Consider the following 13,656-nt stretch of genomic DNA (forward strand, 5'->3'; position numbering starts at 1 on the left):
CAAGTCGTCCCCCCCCCCCAACAATGAAAGCGCTCGCTCCAGTGCCACTGTTTGCTGATTGGTACCACCAATGCAGCATTGGAGTGGGCCACGCCAGGCTGGCTCCCTGGCCCCAAGAAAATGAAGTGCAGTATTGAAGAGCATGGGAGCCTCAGAAAGCAGGCTGAGGAGGAGGAGAGTCCTGGGGCCACCACTAGTGAGGATGAACGCTGTTGCAATGGGGAGGAAGAGGGAGAGTCTCATTGGGGATGCGGGGAAAGAAAGGGGAATGCTCGGCAGGGGTTGGGGGTAAAGAGAGGGATGCTGCTGAGTGGCTGAGCGGAGGAATCTGCTTAATTTTCTTTTATTGTCCTTTTTCCACTGATTTTTCTCTTGTTTTCGTTATCATAATAAACCTCAATAAATTCCTGGCAAAATTAAAAAAAAAATAAAATAAAACCGAAACAAAGGTCCCTTTCCATAAGTTTGAATTCCTCTCTCCTCGACCACTGCTGTGTCAAATCTTGATCCATGTGGTGTTGTTGAAGTAGCTCTCGGTATTTCCCACTGTACTTGTGCTTACACCAATTATCCTTCCTTGTTTGCTGGTCCGATTCTTTGAAGAGTTTCTTCTCTTGTCTTGCTACTTCTGCCATGTTGTTGTGGAGTTAGGTCAGTGTTTCCTACCTTTTCTAGCCCAAGGCATACCTGCATTAACACAAATGTTGTATAGAAGCTTAAGCTCCAGGGGGTAAGCAGTGCGGACATGGAGGACTCGTACGGTCAGTGAGCTAGGGAAGCACTTGAAAGTCCCACCCATCCCTCTTCCAAATTTTAAAAGAAAGCGGGAAACAGTTGGGGAGAGACATGAACTCATTGCAATGGGCTAGTTCCCTCAATGTACAAGTACAGGAGAAGGAAGAAGTCAGTGTGATGCCGGCTTGGCTAGTTACCTTGGCTGCCGCATGTAGCTGCCAGAGCTTCTCCACTGCCACAGAGCTGCTCGCATCCAATGCTCAGGGCGTGCTCTCCCTGTCTCACCAAGTCTGGGGACAAGACAGAGACTGGAAAGAACGTGAGGGAGGAAGCCCGGGAGAGGAATGATGAGGGAGGAAGCCCGGGAGAGGAACGATGAGGGGGGTACTGTGTGTGCCATGCAAAGCAGAACCAAGCTATCCATGCCCTGCCTCCTGCCCGGTGATTGCCACACTCCAAGGCTCATGCTGTAGCAAGAAGGAAGAGGCATGCATGAATACACACGTTCTCATAAGAGCTTCTACGTTTTTAAGAGCCACTGCTGGTGTCTCTTGTTGCTGTGAGGTGCTGAACGCAGAACCCTGGTGCTGGCCAGGATCTGAGCATCAGGCAGTGGTGGCACACCGGGTCAGATCTGTTGGGAAAAACTTAAATTAGGTTGCAGGAAACTTTTGAGCAACTTATCAGCGCTGGTCACTTGCCAGCAGATAATCAAGCAGTGTGGATCACTTGACAGATGTGTCATTTGAAGCCAAGAGGATGTAGCCAGGATCTGGGCCACAGCCAGCTGGTGTAGGCTGCTCTCCTGTCCTTCCTCTGGTGACATGCTTGAGAGCATAGAGATCACTGCTGTGCACTTAGGCTAATGATCGATTTGTTAATATTACGCTGTGCATCTTAAGCATGTGTAGAAATACAAAGTGTGTGCTTGCCTCTCCACTTGCCAATTAATGGTTATTTCAAGGTAGACGATGAACCAGAATGACAAGCACAGAGTGTGAACAGTTTCTACCTCCAACTAGGTTAATTGTCGATTAACTTCATCTATATAAGCCCCTCTATTCATAATGTCTGTGGCCCCTCCCTTGTCTGCTGGTTTTATTATAATGTTTAAATCATTTTGCAACCTTTGTAATGCATTTTTTTCTTCCCATGTAATATTACTATAAACAAATGACTCAGAATGCTCCAATCTTGACAAATCTTTCAACACCAGTCTTTCAAATACCAATAAAAATGGATCCTGAGGATCAGGCAGTATCCACTTTGATCGTTTGACAAACTTAGATTTCTGGCTAGGTTCTCTCTCTTGTTCAATATTAGAGAAAAATGTTTTGATCTTTAATCTACGATAAAATTTATACAACTCCACCCTTGTATTGAAGGAATAATAACCTGCTATGGGCACAGATGTCAAACCCTTATTTAAAACCACTACCTCTTCCTGAGATAGTACACGCGATGACAAATTCCCCACTGATCTCTGTATCACCTGGGTTGTCGCAGGAACCGATTAGTTCCTGTATCGATAGCCTGTGTTCATTTGTGGTATCCAATTTCTCCTTCCCCCCTCGATTCTGTGATCTTAAAAAAATATTGATTTTTTCATCACTCCCATACCGATTTCCTCCAGCCAAATTATCCACAGGAGTATTCACCAAAGGTTGGGCAAATGCTACTGATCTTTCCTTTGTACTTTCAACTGTTTCTACCTCTTCATCTGATGAACTCTCAGATGATGCGGAAAACGTTTTTCCCCCACCCTTTTTTTTTTTTTTTTACTTTGCTTATTCATCCACGGATAAATATATCCCTTAGTATAATCTGTCTGATCTCGCAGAAATCTCTTCATTTTTAATTCCCTTGTCTCCATTTTAAATGTATCCATTTGTTCCTGTAATTGCTCTAACTGTTTATCAATAACCTCCTTTTGTGAATGTTCCTGTATATCTGATATCCCTACAGGATGACAGTTATTCTAAAGTAGCACGTTTCAGCTGATTTTCAACTTACTGTGTGGTACCCATGTGCAAAGCAATCTTTTGTAAAAAGGCTACTGTTGGCCGTTAATCTATAAGAAAGGGGGCACCTCACTGTGACATCTTGTTAAACCTGAGTTCATACGAACAAATGCACCTTGAAACGCTGCCTGTACATATTGCATCCTGTGCACTCCAGAAGGAGGCAGTTCTTGGCTCAGTGCAAGTTCTAAGAACAGCACCAGCAGCATATTTGAAAGCTTAAGATTATGTCCAATGTACCCTATTTGATGGGTGAGGTTCATTCCTGTCATGATATGCAAAAAAAGTAACATGGGCAATGTGTGGCAAACGTAAAACACTGGTCAGTACATCTCATCAGGAAAAGCTCTTATTGTAGATATAGTCACATTAACAGTATACATTAGTCAAAAGACACATTTTTTTGTGGTTTGAAGACAAGGACCCCCGACATGGCCGTGTTTTTGCATCAGGGCTGTATCAGGGGGACCGAGCACTGTGCATATGTGTGCTGCTTACTCCGTCATTACCGTTTTGCTAATGCAAAAAAATAACCCATTTGGAGACACTGTCCCGTGAGAATATGACACAGAATTCAGGACTTTATTTGGTGATTATCAGGTGTCTGTGTGTATATATTTATATATTCTGAGGTAATTTGACTATATATAGTGATTTTCCTGTTTGGAACACCCAAGGAAGGAATGCTTCCATTTAATATTGGAGAAGAAACTGTATACAATTGTGACGCGCTCACACACACTCTATGTATGTACATATATATATATATATATATATATATATATATATATATACACACATATAAAAGCAAAACCTGTGAACCAATTTGACTTTGTGTTCATGTAGCTGCTGCTCACTTGCACCACAAGGTATGACTTTATAAGGTGCTCTTCTTCTACCTAATACAAGCAAAATAGGAGAAATTCTTCACCTAATTCAGTCTCGTTTTGGGGAAAAGATGATTCAGTTATTCCAGTATGCCTTTACGTCACTTGATGAAACAGGTTCAAAATCCCAGAGTTAGTGTTTCACTATGCTGGCTAATCACCTGCTAAATTGCAGTTTGCCGTTAAAATCTGTTGCTGGTTTTCTTGAGGCCATGAATTAGATGGGAACGATGTGTTATCCCAGCTCCTGGTTCGCCAGTGACTCTGGAATTGAAGGGATGTGGTATAAACGACCTGCTGTCCTTGTTACAGGAAGCATGGCTAGAGTTGTGTCAAACAGATCACCTTATCATGGATGGGGTTTAATAGCTCCCCCTTTGAGGACAGTAAGGGTACAAGTTGTATCCCCTGGTGAGATTTGCACAATCATTAAATGTTTTGTACAGTGTATTTTTTTTTGTTTTTCACCGTTTAGTGGATGTTACCATAAAAACTCATATGGCCACTAGATTTCATCAGTAGCGGCTACATGGCCACCAAATTTGATAAGACAGTATAACAGAAATCCAGTGGGCAGCCTTCAATCACAGAAAATGATTTGGCCATAGGTTTTGCTGAGTGGATGGCGAAACGACCACCAGACCATGGTGGATCTTTGCTATGCCGGAGGCGACTAGTGAAAATCATGGCAATACCCGAGAAATTTCGGTTTCTTCTCGTTGGCATTGTGCGTGCCAATAAAGTTGTGGACACTTTTTTTTTGAATATTTGAAAAATAATTTCTGAGATCTTATATCAAAGGCGAGGCCAAATCCTAATGTCAGAAAGTCTGAAAAATTCTTGAAACGCATTCCCTTTTCCCCCCACCGTGTTTTAGAGTTAAATAGAATGAGTCTGCCTCTCTCGAGCTTGTTCACATTGTGAAATACAAATACGCTGGTTTTATTTGTTGACCTGGGAGTTTCGGCTGCTCCTTTTCGGCTTCTGTTGGGTTACAGCATCGTCATCCTTTCTTCCCTCCCCGCGGCCTCCCTGTTTGCTTTTCTATTTACATGGAAATAGCGCACACACATACAATAGCAAATCCAACAAGAACAATAGCACACACATACAATAGCAAATCCAACAAGAACGAATGCGTGGCTCAAAAGGACACACTTTTTTTTTATTGAAAATGCAGACACACCAGTGTGTCCTTTTGAGCTATATTGATCAGGTCTTTTAGGTCTGCCACTCATTAGTTCTTGTTGCATTTGCTTTTCTATTTATACATATTCTAATAATATAAATCAAGCAAAAACACTTCAGATGCAAATATTAGCAGATTACAAAGACTAATACAATTAGACCCAAATTGTCAAAAACCAGTAACAAAGAAATAATCTTATCCAAGACTCAAAAGTCCACAAATAAGAGAGAAGCAATATCCCAACCCACAAAATAATATTACTGGAATAAAGAGAAAACGGTCTCCCCATTTTATATCCCCTTCCTGACTCAGCCCAGCCATCACAGTGACCGCTTGACCACGTGCCGCAAACCACAAGTCCCTCTGGAACCCACAAACATGGACCCTTAGTCTGACTGCCAGTTGTCACTGATGAGTGACGGCTGAGATTCCTTCCCCTCCAAGGGCTAAGCATGCTGCTGCTCGGCTCGGGTCCCCGTCATGGCATTCACTGGCCAAGCCCCCGATGCTCTGATTTTTAAAGCTGATGGGATTCTTGCAGTGGCTGCATACTGTTTTCCCAAGTACCAGAATCAATGTTATTTCTAAATCACTGTTTTGAAGTGTGCTGGGGTTTTGGTTTTTTTTTCCAGAAGTGTTCTCACTGTTGCATGAAACATCGCACGACGGGAGCTCAGGTTACCAGATGACTCTTCATTCTGAGGAGCGGGCCTGAGGCCATCCTAGGGTGTCTGTTTGCGTGCTGGCACTTTACAATTGTGACTTCCTTAAGAAGAAAGCACGTTCCGTTCCGTGTGTGCACTGGGACTAGGGAATCTGAGTCCTTTGGGACAGCCGTAATAGTAGCACGAGGAAGAAACTTGGTTAAGAGGCAGGGAGAAGATTTGTGACTGGAAATGAGAGAGCAGTTTTTTTTCCAAGATGTGGGAACAGCTTGGCTTCTGGGCAACAGAAAACTTTCTGCGCATAAAGTCGTATTTATGTACATAAAATTGTTTTTCTGTGCACATGCATTAAAAAAAAACCCCCATTTTACATGTGAAAATAGCAAAACCAAAATTTTAAAATACAAAGAAAAATACCAAAGAAAAATGAAACAAAATATTTCCTCTGCGCACGTCCTCATATGCACTGGCCTGCCTCGGAGTATTTATTTTAAATACTACTGTACTGATGTTGATTGCGCAGCGAGGACATGATGTTCCCTTTCCTATATTTAGCAGGCACCAGGGCTAGGAATGAGCTGCCGCGTCATGCAGAGTGGGTTGGTGACCGCTCTGGGTTAGGCCCCTGTTCACAGCAGCAGCGGCGGGTTGATGAGTGCCTTGGCAAAGGTAAAGGCTCTGGAAGATTCTCTGGGTGCTGTCTGGCATGGAATAGGGAAGAAATAAATAAATGCACTTACAGACATTTGATATTTCGCCTTTTCCCAGGTGGCCTCAAGGCAGAGTAAAACAAATGTGAATGAACAGAGGCCTTCCTTTTCGTGTGCTAGACCAGTTCACTACACTAGGGATTTCCCCCCTCCACAGTTCAACAGAGTCAGAGGGCAGACCTCTTTCGTGATCTCACTCTGGGCTATAAAGGGGTGTGTGGTCCTGGTTCGATACCAGTAGTCTCTGTCTCCGTGCAGTGGCGGACATGTGAAGAGGACGTGTGGCCCTGTTCCTGGGACAACAGCCTCTCTAGGGGTTGAATTTCCCAGTGGAAGCAATCTCCCAGTCTCTATCCTGGTCGAACTCCTGGAAGGCTGCCCCAGTATCCTTAAGGGCCTGGGGAACCGCCAGAGAACGGTGCTTGGCCCAGCACCCGAGGAGTCTACGCAGCTTACAGGGCACAGTGGTGGTCTTGGTACCCTTTGGGGTTTTGCAGAGCCTCCAGAGAGTGGTTCCTGAATGCTCAGGAGCCTGGCAGCCCATCCAAATAAAAGGGAGAGGGCTTCCAGGACACACACACTCTCTCCCTCCCTCCCTCTCACAAATGAAGGAACAGCAGAAGTAAGTAGAAGCTGCATCTGCTATCAGCAGGCAATGGCTCTCTAGAGGTGGCGAGGAGCGGCTTGCTGGGTTTTCTTGTAGAATTATGCATATGGCTGAGAGAGAGAGAACAGGAGCTGAGCGGGTTACCTCAGGTGAAAGGAAGTTTAATCCCCTGCGGCTGGCCTGATTGTTCAGTGACACGTCTGTAAGGCTGGTCTTGCTTTGCTACATAGACGCGCATAATAGGATACCTTTTATGAGATTTACCAAGTGCAGGTGGGGCAAGGCCTGTAAGAATAACTGCAGTGAGGATTTCCAAACTTGACAATATGCGTGCACATTGGTTAATTGGTACTGAGCAGAATGAGCCAGGCTCAGCTATTTTAGAGCTTATAAATCTCTGATTATCAGCAGGCCCGCTAAAGATGTTACGGTGCTGCAGAGCTAACATTTTCTGGGCACTGGGAAAGACTGTTGGTGCCCTAAGAGTGGGGCAAATAATTGTCTACTGTTACTTAGGTGCAGGGAATGCCTTAATCAGGCCTACTTGACCATACCCATTGCGTCAGCCAGCCAAGCCTTTCAGCCCTTAAGGAATTAGTACATAATGTGCAGTGTTAGCTCTCACATAAGAACTGGCAATGCTCTGTCCACAGAGCCAAGCAGGTCTTTCCGCCCTGCAGGATTCCTCTTAAATGGAAATGCTCTGTGAAGCCAAGCAGGTTGTCCTTAATTGATAATGAGATGATTAAGGACCCAAGCAGGTCTTCACCCTGTAGGTTCCTCTCACCTGGCTTAGTATGATAGATACTGTGCAGTTCAGAGTCATACAGTAAAATGCCACATGTGATAATGTCTCTCTCCTTGCTCAGAGGAAGTTGACAGAGTTTAACGGTCAAAAGAGTAACTTGATTATCCACTATGATAAGCCTCATTTTCCTTTACGCTCAAACAACACTGCCTCTTCCATTTAAATATGACAGCAAATGAAGACTTTACACTCAGCTAATGGATCTATGAGTCAATGAAGGGACTACCAGCCACAAATTAGAACAGAGGGGAAGGATTATTCTAGTTTATAAAATAATGATGGCCCGACATGAAGCAGTGTCCAGAATGGTACACTGATAAGCTTTGCTGATTCCAACAGGCCCGCCTTGTTTGTACTTGTTGCATGACTAGGATGCCATCTTCCTATTTCATAGGTGACAGGTTGAAACTGACTCTGGTTTTATCATATAGTACATGGAAAGTTCCAGGACAATTAACACAAGGGCATTCCTTTATAATGTCATCTGGAGTTTGTAAGGACACCTCACAGACGCAGCCAGGTGTATCAGACAAGCCCATCCAGAACATATTCGCTCAAAAGCGTCCATAACCTGTATGGATGCAATTAAGGTGGAGCCACAGTAATTGAACAAGTTCATAGTCAAGTGGCTTCAACGTGGGCTTTGAGCTGAGTTCACGCAGTCTGCATTCCTCCGTGTCCCATTGTGCTTGTCCTTGGGCATGGCCCAGGCATTGGGAGAAAGCTCCAAAGGTGTAGATGTTTGGCCATAGGGCACCAAGCTGCTCTGTCTGGAGTCTCCAAATAGGTAAACTGATGTGGATAATGACTGGGCTTTTGCGCAACCCATTGGCAGTAAATGAAGTCATTTGCTGATCATGATGAACGTCTAGGAGCATGATCTCAAATGATGAAAGGAAGCTACTGCATAGGTGTCATAGTGTGGATGCGTTTACCCTATGGCAAGAATGGGGCAAGGTTAAGATGGGGGAGGGAGGGTATCTGCGGGGATGTTTGCACCTGTGGGAAACTGTACCCACAGGCTTGCAAGCTAGATGTAAGCAAGCATCACAGGCTTTTTTAGTGCTCCACTATTGTTTTGTTTTCTCTATAATTTACTTAGTGATTATATGATACTAAAATAAAGTGGTTGGTGAATCCAAAAACAATTTTGATTTTAAATGTCAACCAGGTAACCTTCTTTCACTTATCTAAAGCAAATGATTTGTTGTTGGTGTGCAATCTGTGCTGAATCGCTCTATTGCTAAAGCACTAGATATAATCATTGACCAACAATCTTGGATTTCAGATTCCATGTGTAAATCTAACTTGTAGTAATGTTTTATGTACACATGGAGCCTGGAGAAATATTATTTTGCTACAAATTTCAACTACCAGAAGTACCCCAATCTCTTTCTCACCCCCTCCCCCATCCTACCTCCACCAAAGCAGATATTTCCATGCCAAAACACCAGTGGGGTCAGGTTGGTATACCTGGGGGTGCAGATGTATAATGTGAAAGAGTTTAGCATGAAGACACGTTTGTTGCCCATTGGACAGTTCTTGGCACATTAGTTATATAGGACATTTGCTCACAAAATGCAAATTGTTGGTCAATGATTATATCTATGGCTTTAGCAATAGAGCTATTTGGTTGCAGATTGCATATTGGGTTCTGGTACAACAAAAAGTCATTCGTTTTAGTTTAAACGAAGCCAGGTTCTCTATTTTTAGAGGAAAAAAACAATAGTTTTTGGATTCCCTAACTACTGTTTTGGTCTTGTTTTTTGTTTTATGCCTTTCTTTACACTATAGTGGTTATATTGCAGTAAACCTCCCAAGTCCCAGAGCACCAGAACAGTGGCCGTTCTTAAATCCTAACGGGAAATGCTCCTTTTGACTGACTTGGTCGTAGTTTCCATAACATTAATATATAACCTGTTTTTGTCGCTGGGGGGAAAGTTTGCACTGCTATTCCTATATAACTTAATACCTCACCCTGGTATTTTCTTCTTTCTTCCTTTGTAGCCGTGCAAAAGATGTAATAGTCCCAGCCAAGCCGCCAGTTAACTTCTTCTCTCCAAGATCTCCGGTCATTGATCTTTTCCGAGGGCAACTGGACTATGCAGAGCACATTCGCCAGGACTCTGAGATCACCCTCTTCTTCCTCTACGCTCCCTGGTGCGGCCAGTCTATCGCCACAAGGGAAGAGATTGAACGCGTGGCCAGCAGGCTGGCTGACCAGGTAAGAGTTCCAGTAAGAGACTTGTAAAGGGGTAGCTGTATCTGTAGCAGCAAAGTATGACAAAGAGGCTGTAAATTGGACTCATCCGGCTACAGTCGGACACCTCTTTTGCCGGATACGTGACTCATCTGGTTAAGGTTTTAGCCAGATGACTCGGGGGCGGGGAATGGGTGAATTGGGGAGGAATCAAGCTAGCCGGAGAAGTTATCCAGCTAATGCCGATATTCAGAGGTTAATTCTGGTCGGGCCCTAGAGCTGGCCTGAAGTTAGCCAGATAAATGTATCCACCTAATTTAAAGATAACTGAATATCCTGACTAAATTAGCCTGATACCTGTACCTGGCTAACTTGTTCGAGCCACACACTAAGGATGCTCAAACCGCAAACTTTTCAAACCTGATCCTGAAGAACGTGTGTATGTATTAAAGGAACACACACACCTTGCTGGCTCCAAAATTGGGGCGAATGCATCATTACAAATGCATAGAGTTAGGAGTACAGAACATCACCCTTAGTTATTTCTCCATAATTTAGCAGTTTCATCCAGGTATGGGATGTCCAGCTGCTCTCTGCCGCCTTCTCCTTCTCCTGTAGCTTGGTCTTCACAGCGGTTGATGTAAAGCCAAAGAAAGAACAGTTGTTCTCCTGACATGAAGAAAATATAGTTTTTGTTAAAAATATTTTCTTTTCCCCGGGATGAATGAGGACACATTTTGGGTACTAACAAACCCTCCGCAGTCAGGCAGGGTGAAGCTCTGCCAGGAGGACACAGCTGATCCTGGCTGTGTGCTTATTCTTCTTAGTGACACCTTGAGATAATGCTTTCTGTCTCCACTGAACCGCTTCCTCTGATAAAAGCAGAGACAGAAACACCTGCATCTTTCTTGTTCATCGAGTGACAAACAGGAAAGCTGAATTGACTGACCGCATTGCTTGTGTTTCTGTGGTATTGCCTCTGTGCTAACTCTGAAACACAGCTGCTTTCGAGCATCTCGCTTGCAAGCATTGTGTTAAAAGATACATGTAAAAGCTAGACACCTAAAATTACAAATAAGATCGTGAGCAGGGAAAAGTCATAATCATGGATTGTAGAAGGCTAAATGTAAGTTTTCACGTAGTCTGTGGTTATCGAGACAAAAGCGAATGGAGAGCTTAGATAACAGAATATCTGCATAGCCACATTCCCAACTTGCTGTTTCAGCTCAACTGATCTGCATCAGATAAAGTGCATCTGTGTTAAAGGAGTTTTGATGCATACCTCGGGCATGTTATATGACCAGATGCCCCCCCAAATAGATTTTCTTTGCTTTTTACACTTTCAAGTGGGCAATTTTCAAACCATTGATGGGCACTTTTTACCTGCATCAAGGTTGAAAGGGAAAGTGTGCATCTATTTTCATTTTGAAAATTTGTCAGAGTGCAAAGTACCTGCAGGCTTGTACAGGTAGATTTTCTTTGGCAAGCAATACACGCAGATTTGAAAATTCAAAACACTGTGCCTTACTTTCTGAGTCCCTCCAAACTCATCCCTGGGAATATGCCTCCTCCCACCCCCCCAAATACAGCTAAAAGCGCGTGCTTTGTGGGAAGGTTACTGTTCAACAGCTAGTTTATCCACACACATCACTACGTGCCCATGTCGGTGGTTTTGAAAATTGCTCCATCGCCTCTATTTCTGAAAATTGTCTTTTGTGGAGCTCTTTCTTCAGCTAGCCCTGCTCTGATTGCGGTTTTCATGTTTCGGGCACCTGTGTGCCGTTTCGTAGAGGGATCACACAACAGAATATTGATTTAGCTTAGATTTAAGGTGGCGGGCGTGAGAGAATCTCGCCCCGGAAGTTAATGAATGAAAGTGGGTTCTTGCTTGCTCTGTCTGCAGCTGCCAACTGAGGTGTCTAAAACATCTGGTTAGGGTCCCAAAAAACAGACCAGAAGGTGGTCTGTCCAAGCCAGAAGACAAATAGAAAATGAGACAGACCAAATGCCTCTGGCCGAGTTTCGCACAAAGCTGCTTCAGGGGCTAAAAATGACCAAACACAAAATAAATAAAAACATAAATGATAATATTACACAGAATAATCAATTAAAAAAACATATATTAAAAAACCAAACCAAAAACCACACACATAAGCCACAGGACATATACATAGTAGAATTTGAAGATAAAAATAGGTAGATCAAATCATAACCTTTAAATACATATATACAATCTTTAAAGATAAAAATAGGTATTAGATAATAGACACATATATAAAAATTCTATTATGTATACTTCTTGTGGTTTTTATGTGTGGGTTTGTTTTTTTTAATATGTGTCTATAATTATTTATATATTCATTTTTAATTGATTATTCTATGTAATATTATCATTTGTTTTTATTTATTTTGTTTGGTTATTTTTAGCCCCTGAAGCAGCTTAGTGTGAAACTCGGCCAGAGTTGGGCTCTTTTATCGAGATATATGTGCGAATAAATAATTTTTCACCCAAGGCAATTGGTCTGTCTCATTTCCTATTTGCCTTAAAAGGTTTGGCTGGTTATGCGGGTCAGCTGAGGCTCGACAAGTAGCCATAAGCCTTTGCTAGTAATGAAAGGTTCACTTAGGAACGAGTGCCACGTGTTTTCCTTTATTCCTGCCATTTTAATGAAGGGTAGCGCAACCAGCTATGTAAGGAGCGTTCTGATTGGTGGACCCATACCAGGTGCTCTCTTTTCTGATTGGTTGTGTTTGTATTTCAAACGTTATCTTGGAAGCAAGGAAGTCGAGCCGCTCCCTTTCAGCGACGCATTTCTATTAGAGGGAAAGCCCTCAACCTCCCCTCCAGTCATAATCCTGGCATTTCCTCTTGGGCAGCATTAAAGAGGAGCAATCTGATGGAAAGAGGATAGCAGCAAGGGTGGAAAGCTGTACTCTGTGGACCTCCCAAAATTCAGTGCTAATTTCCAAAGTGTGTGTGTGTGGCTCCTTTTTAAGTTACATGCTTCACTCTCAAAGTTACAGGCCTAAGTTTCCCTTCGTGCTTAGATTTTGGTTTTGTTTGGTTTTTTTTTAAAGACATTTCTTTATTGATTTTAACTATTTTATAACAAACAATAAAGCAATAAAAAAACAAAACAAAACTACAGCGAAACAAGGAGTCTGCATGTTTTGTATACAGTAAGGATAGTCCTCGGTTACCCCGTATAACTCCGATCTTTTCATCAGTTTTGACAAAATTCAGCCAATATTTCCCCACTCCCCTAAATTTGTACCTGCAGCCCCTATGCAGACAAACTGTTTTCTCTTTTAGCATCCGAAGGGGAATGTCTGCCATCCCCTCTTCCTTGGGATGGTGCTCGTTGATCTTTTTCCTTCTTTATTCTAAAGCCAGGGTCTCGCTGCCAGACTGGGACGAGAAATGCCACCACCTTCAACTTCTTCCAGTCCTCCCCCAATGGATTTTCCTGTCTTTGTGGACGTTGGGGTGCTCAGCACTTTGCTCCCTGAAAGCTGTTATCCAGAGTTTGCCTGACTTTTTCTCAGACAGCCGTAGGCATGGGAAGGTTGTCAGAAACATTTGTGTTGCTGGGCCCCCAGCTGCTGTTTTAGAGGCATTTGGAGAAGAACCGATCACTGACCGCCTTTTTCAGCTTCTCGTACTGCACCATCTGCTGCCTGGATGGCAGCGATTCCAGCCAAGCTCATAGAAACGTGAGCTGTGGTGCATAAAGCAGGCTGAGACCTGCTTGAACGTTTCTGCGTTCCCTCAGGGCTTCCAGGTTTCAGCAGCTTCTTGTTCCCTCTCTCTAGTTTCCTTCGCAGCTTTGGCTT

General features: G+C 43.3%; 1 protein-coding gene across 2 annotated transcripts in view; it reads left to right on the forward strand.

Moving 5' to 3' along the window:
* The window catches only part of TXNDC11 (thioredoxin domain containing 11), an 84,423-nt gene that overhangs the window by 2,502 nt on the left and 68,265 nt on the right, over positions 1-13,656 (forward strand). For both annotated transcript variants that reach the window (XM_029577111.1, XM_029577112.1), the window contains exon 2: positions 9,630-9,846. In XM_029577111.1, coding sequence (XP_029432971.1) covers positions 9,630-9,846 — 217 coding nt within the window. The remainder of the gene's footprint in view (positions 1-9,629; positions 9,847-13,656) is intronic.

This window comes from Rhinatrema bivittatum, chromosome 14 (genome assembly GCF_901001135.1).
Source record: "Rhinatrema bivittatum chromosome 14, aRhiBiv1.1, whole genome shotgun sequence".
In the NCBI taxonomy this organism is placed as follows: domain Eukaryota; kingdom Metazoa; phylum Chordata; class Amphibia; order Gymnophiona; family Rhinatrematidae; genus Rhinatrema; species Rhinatrema bivittatum.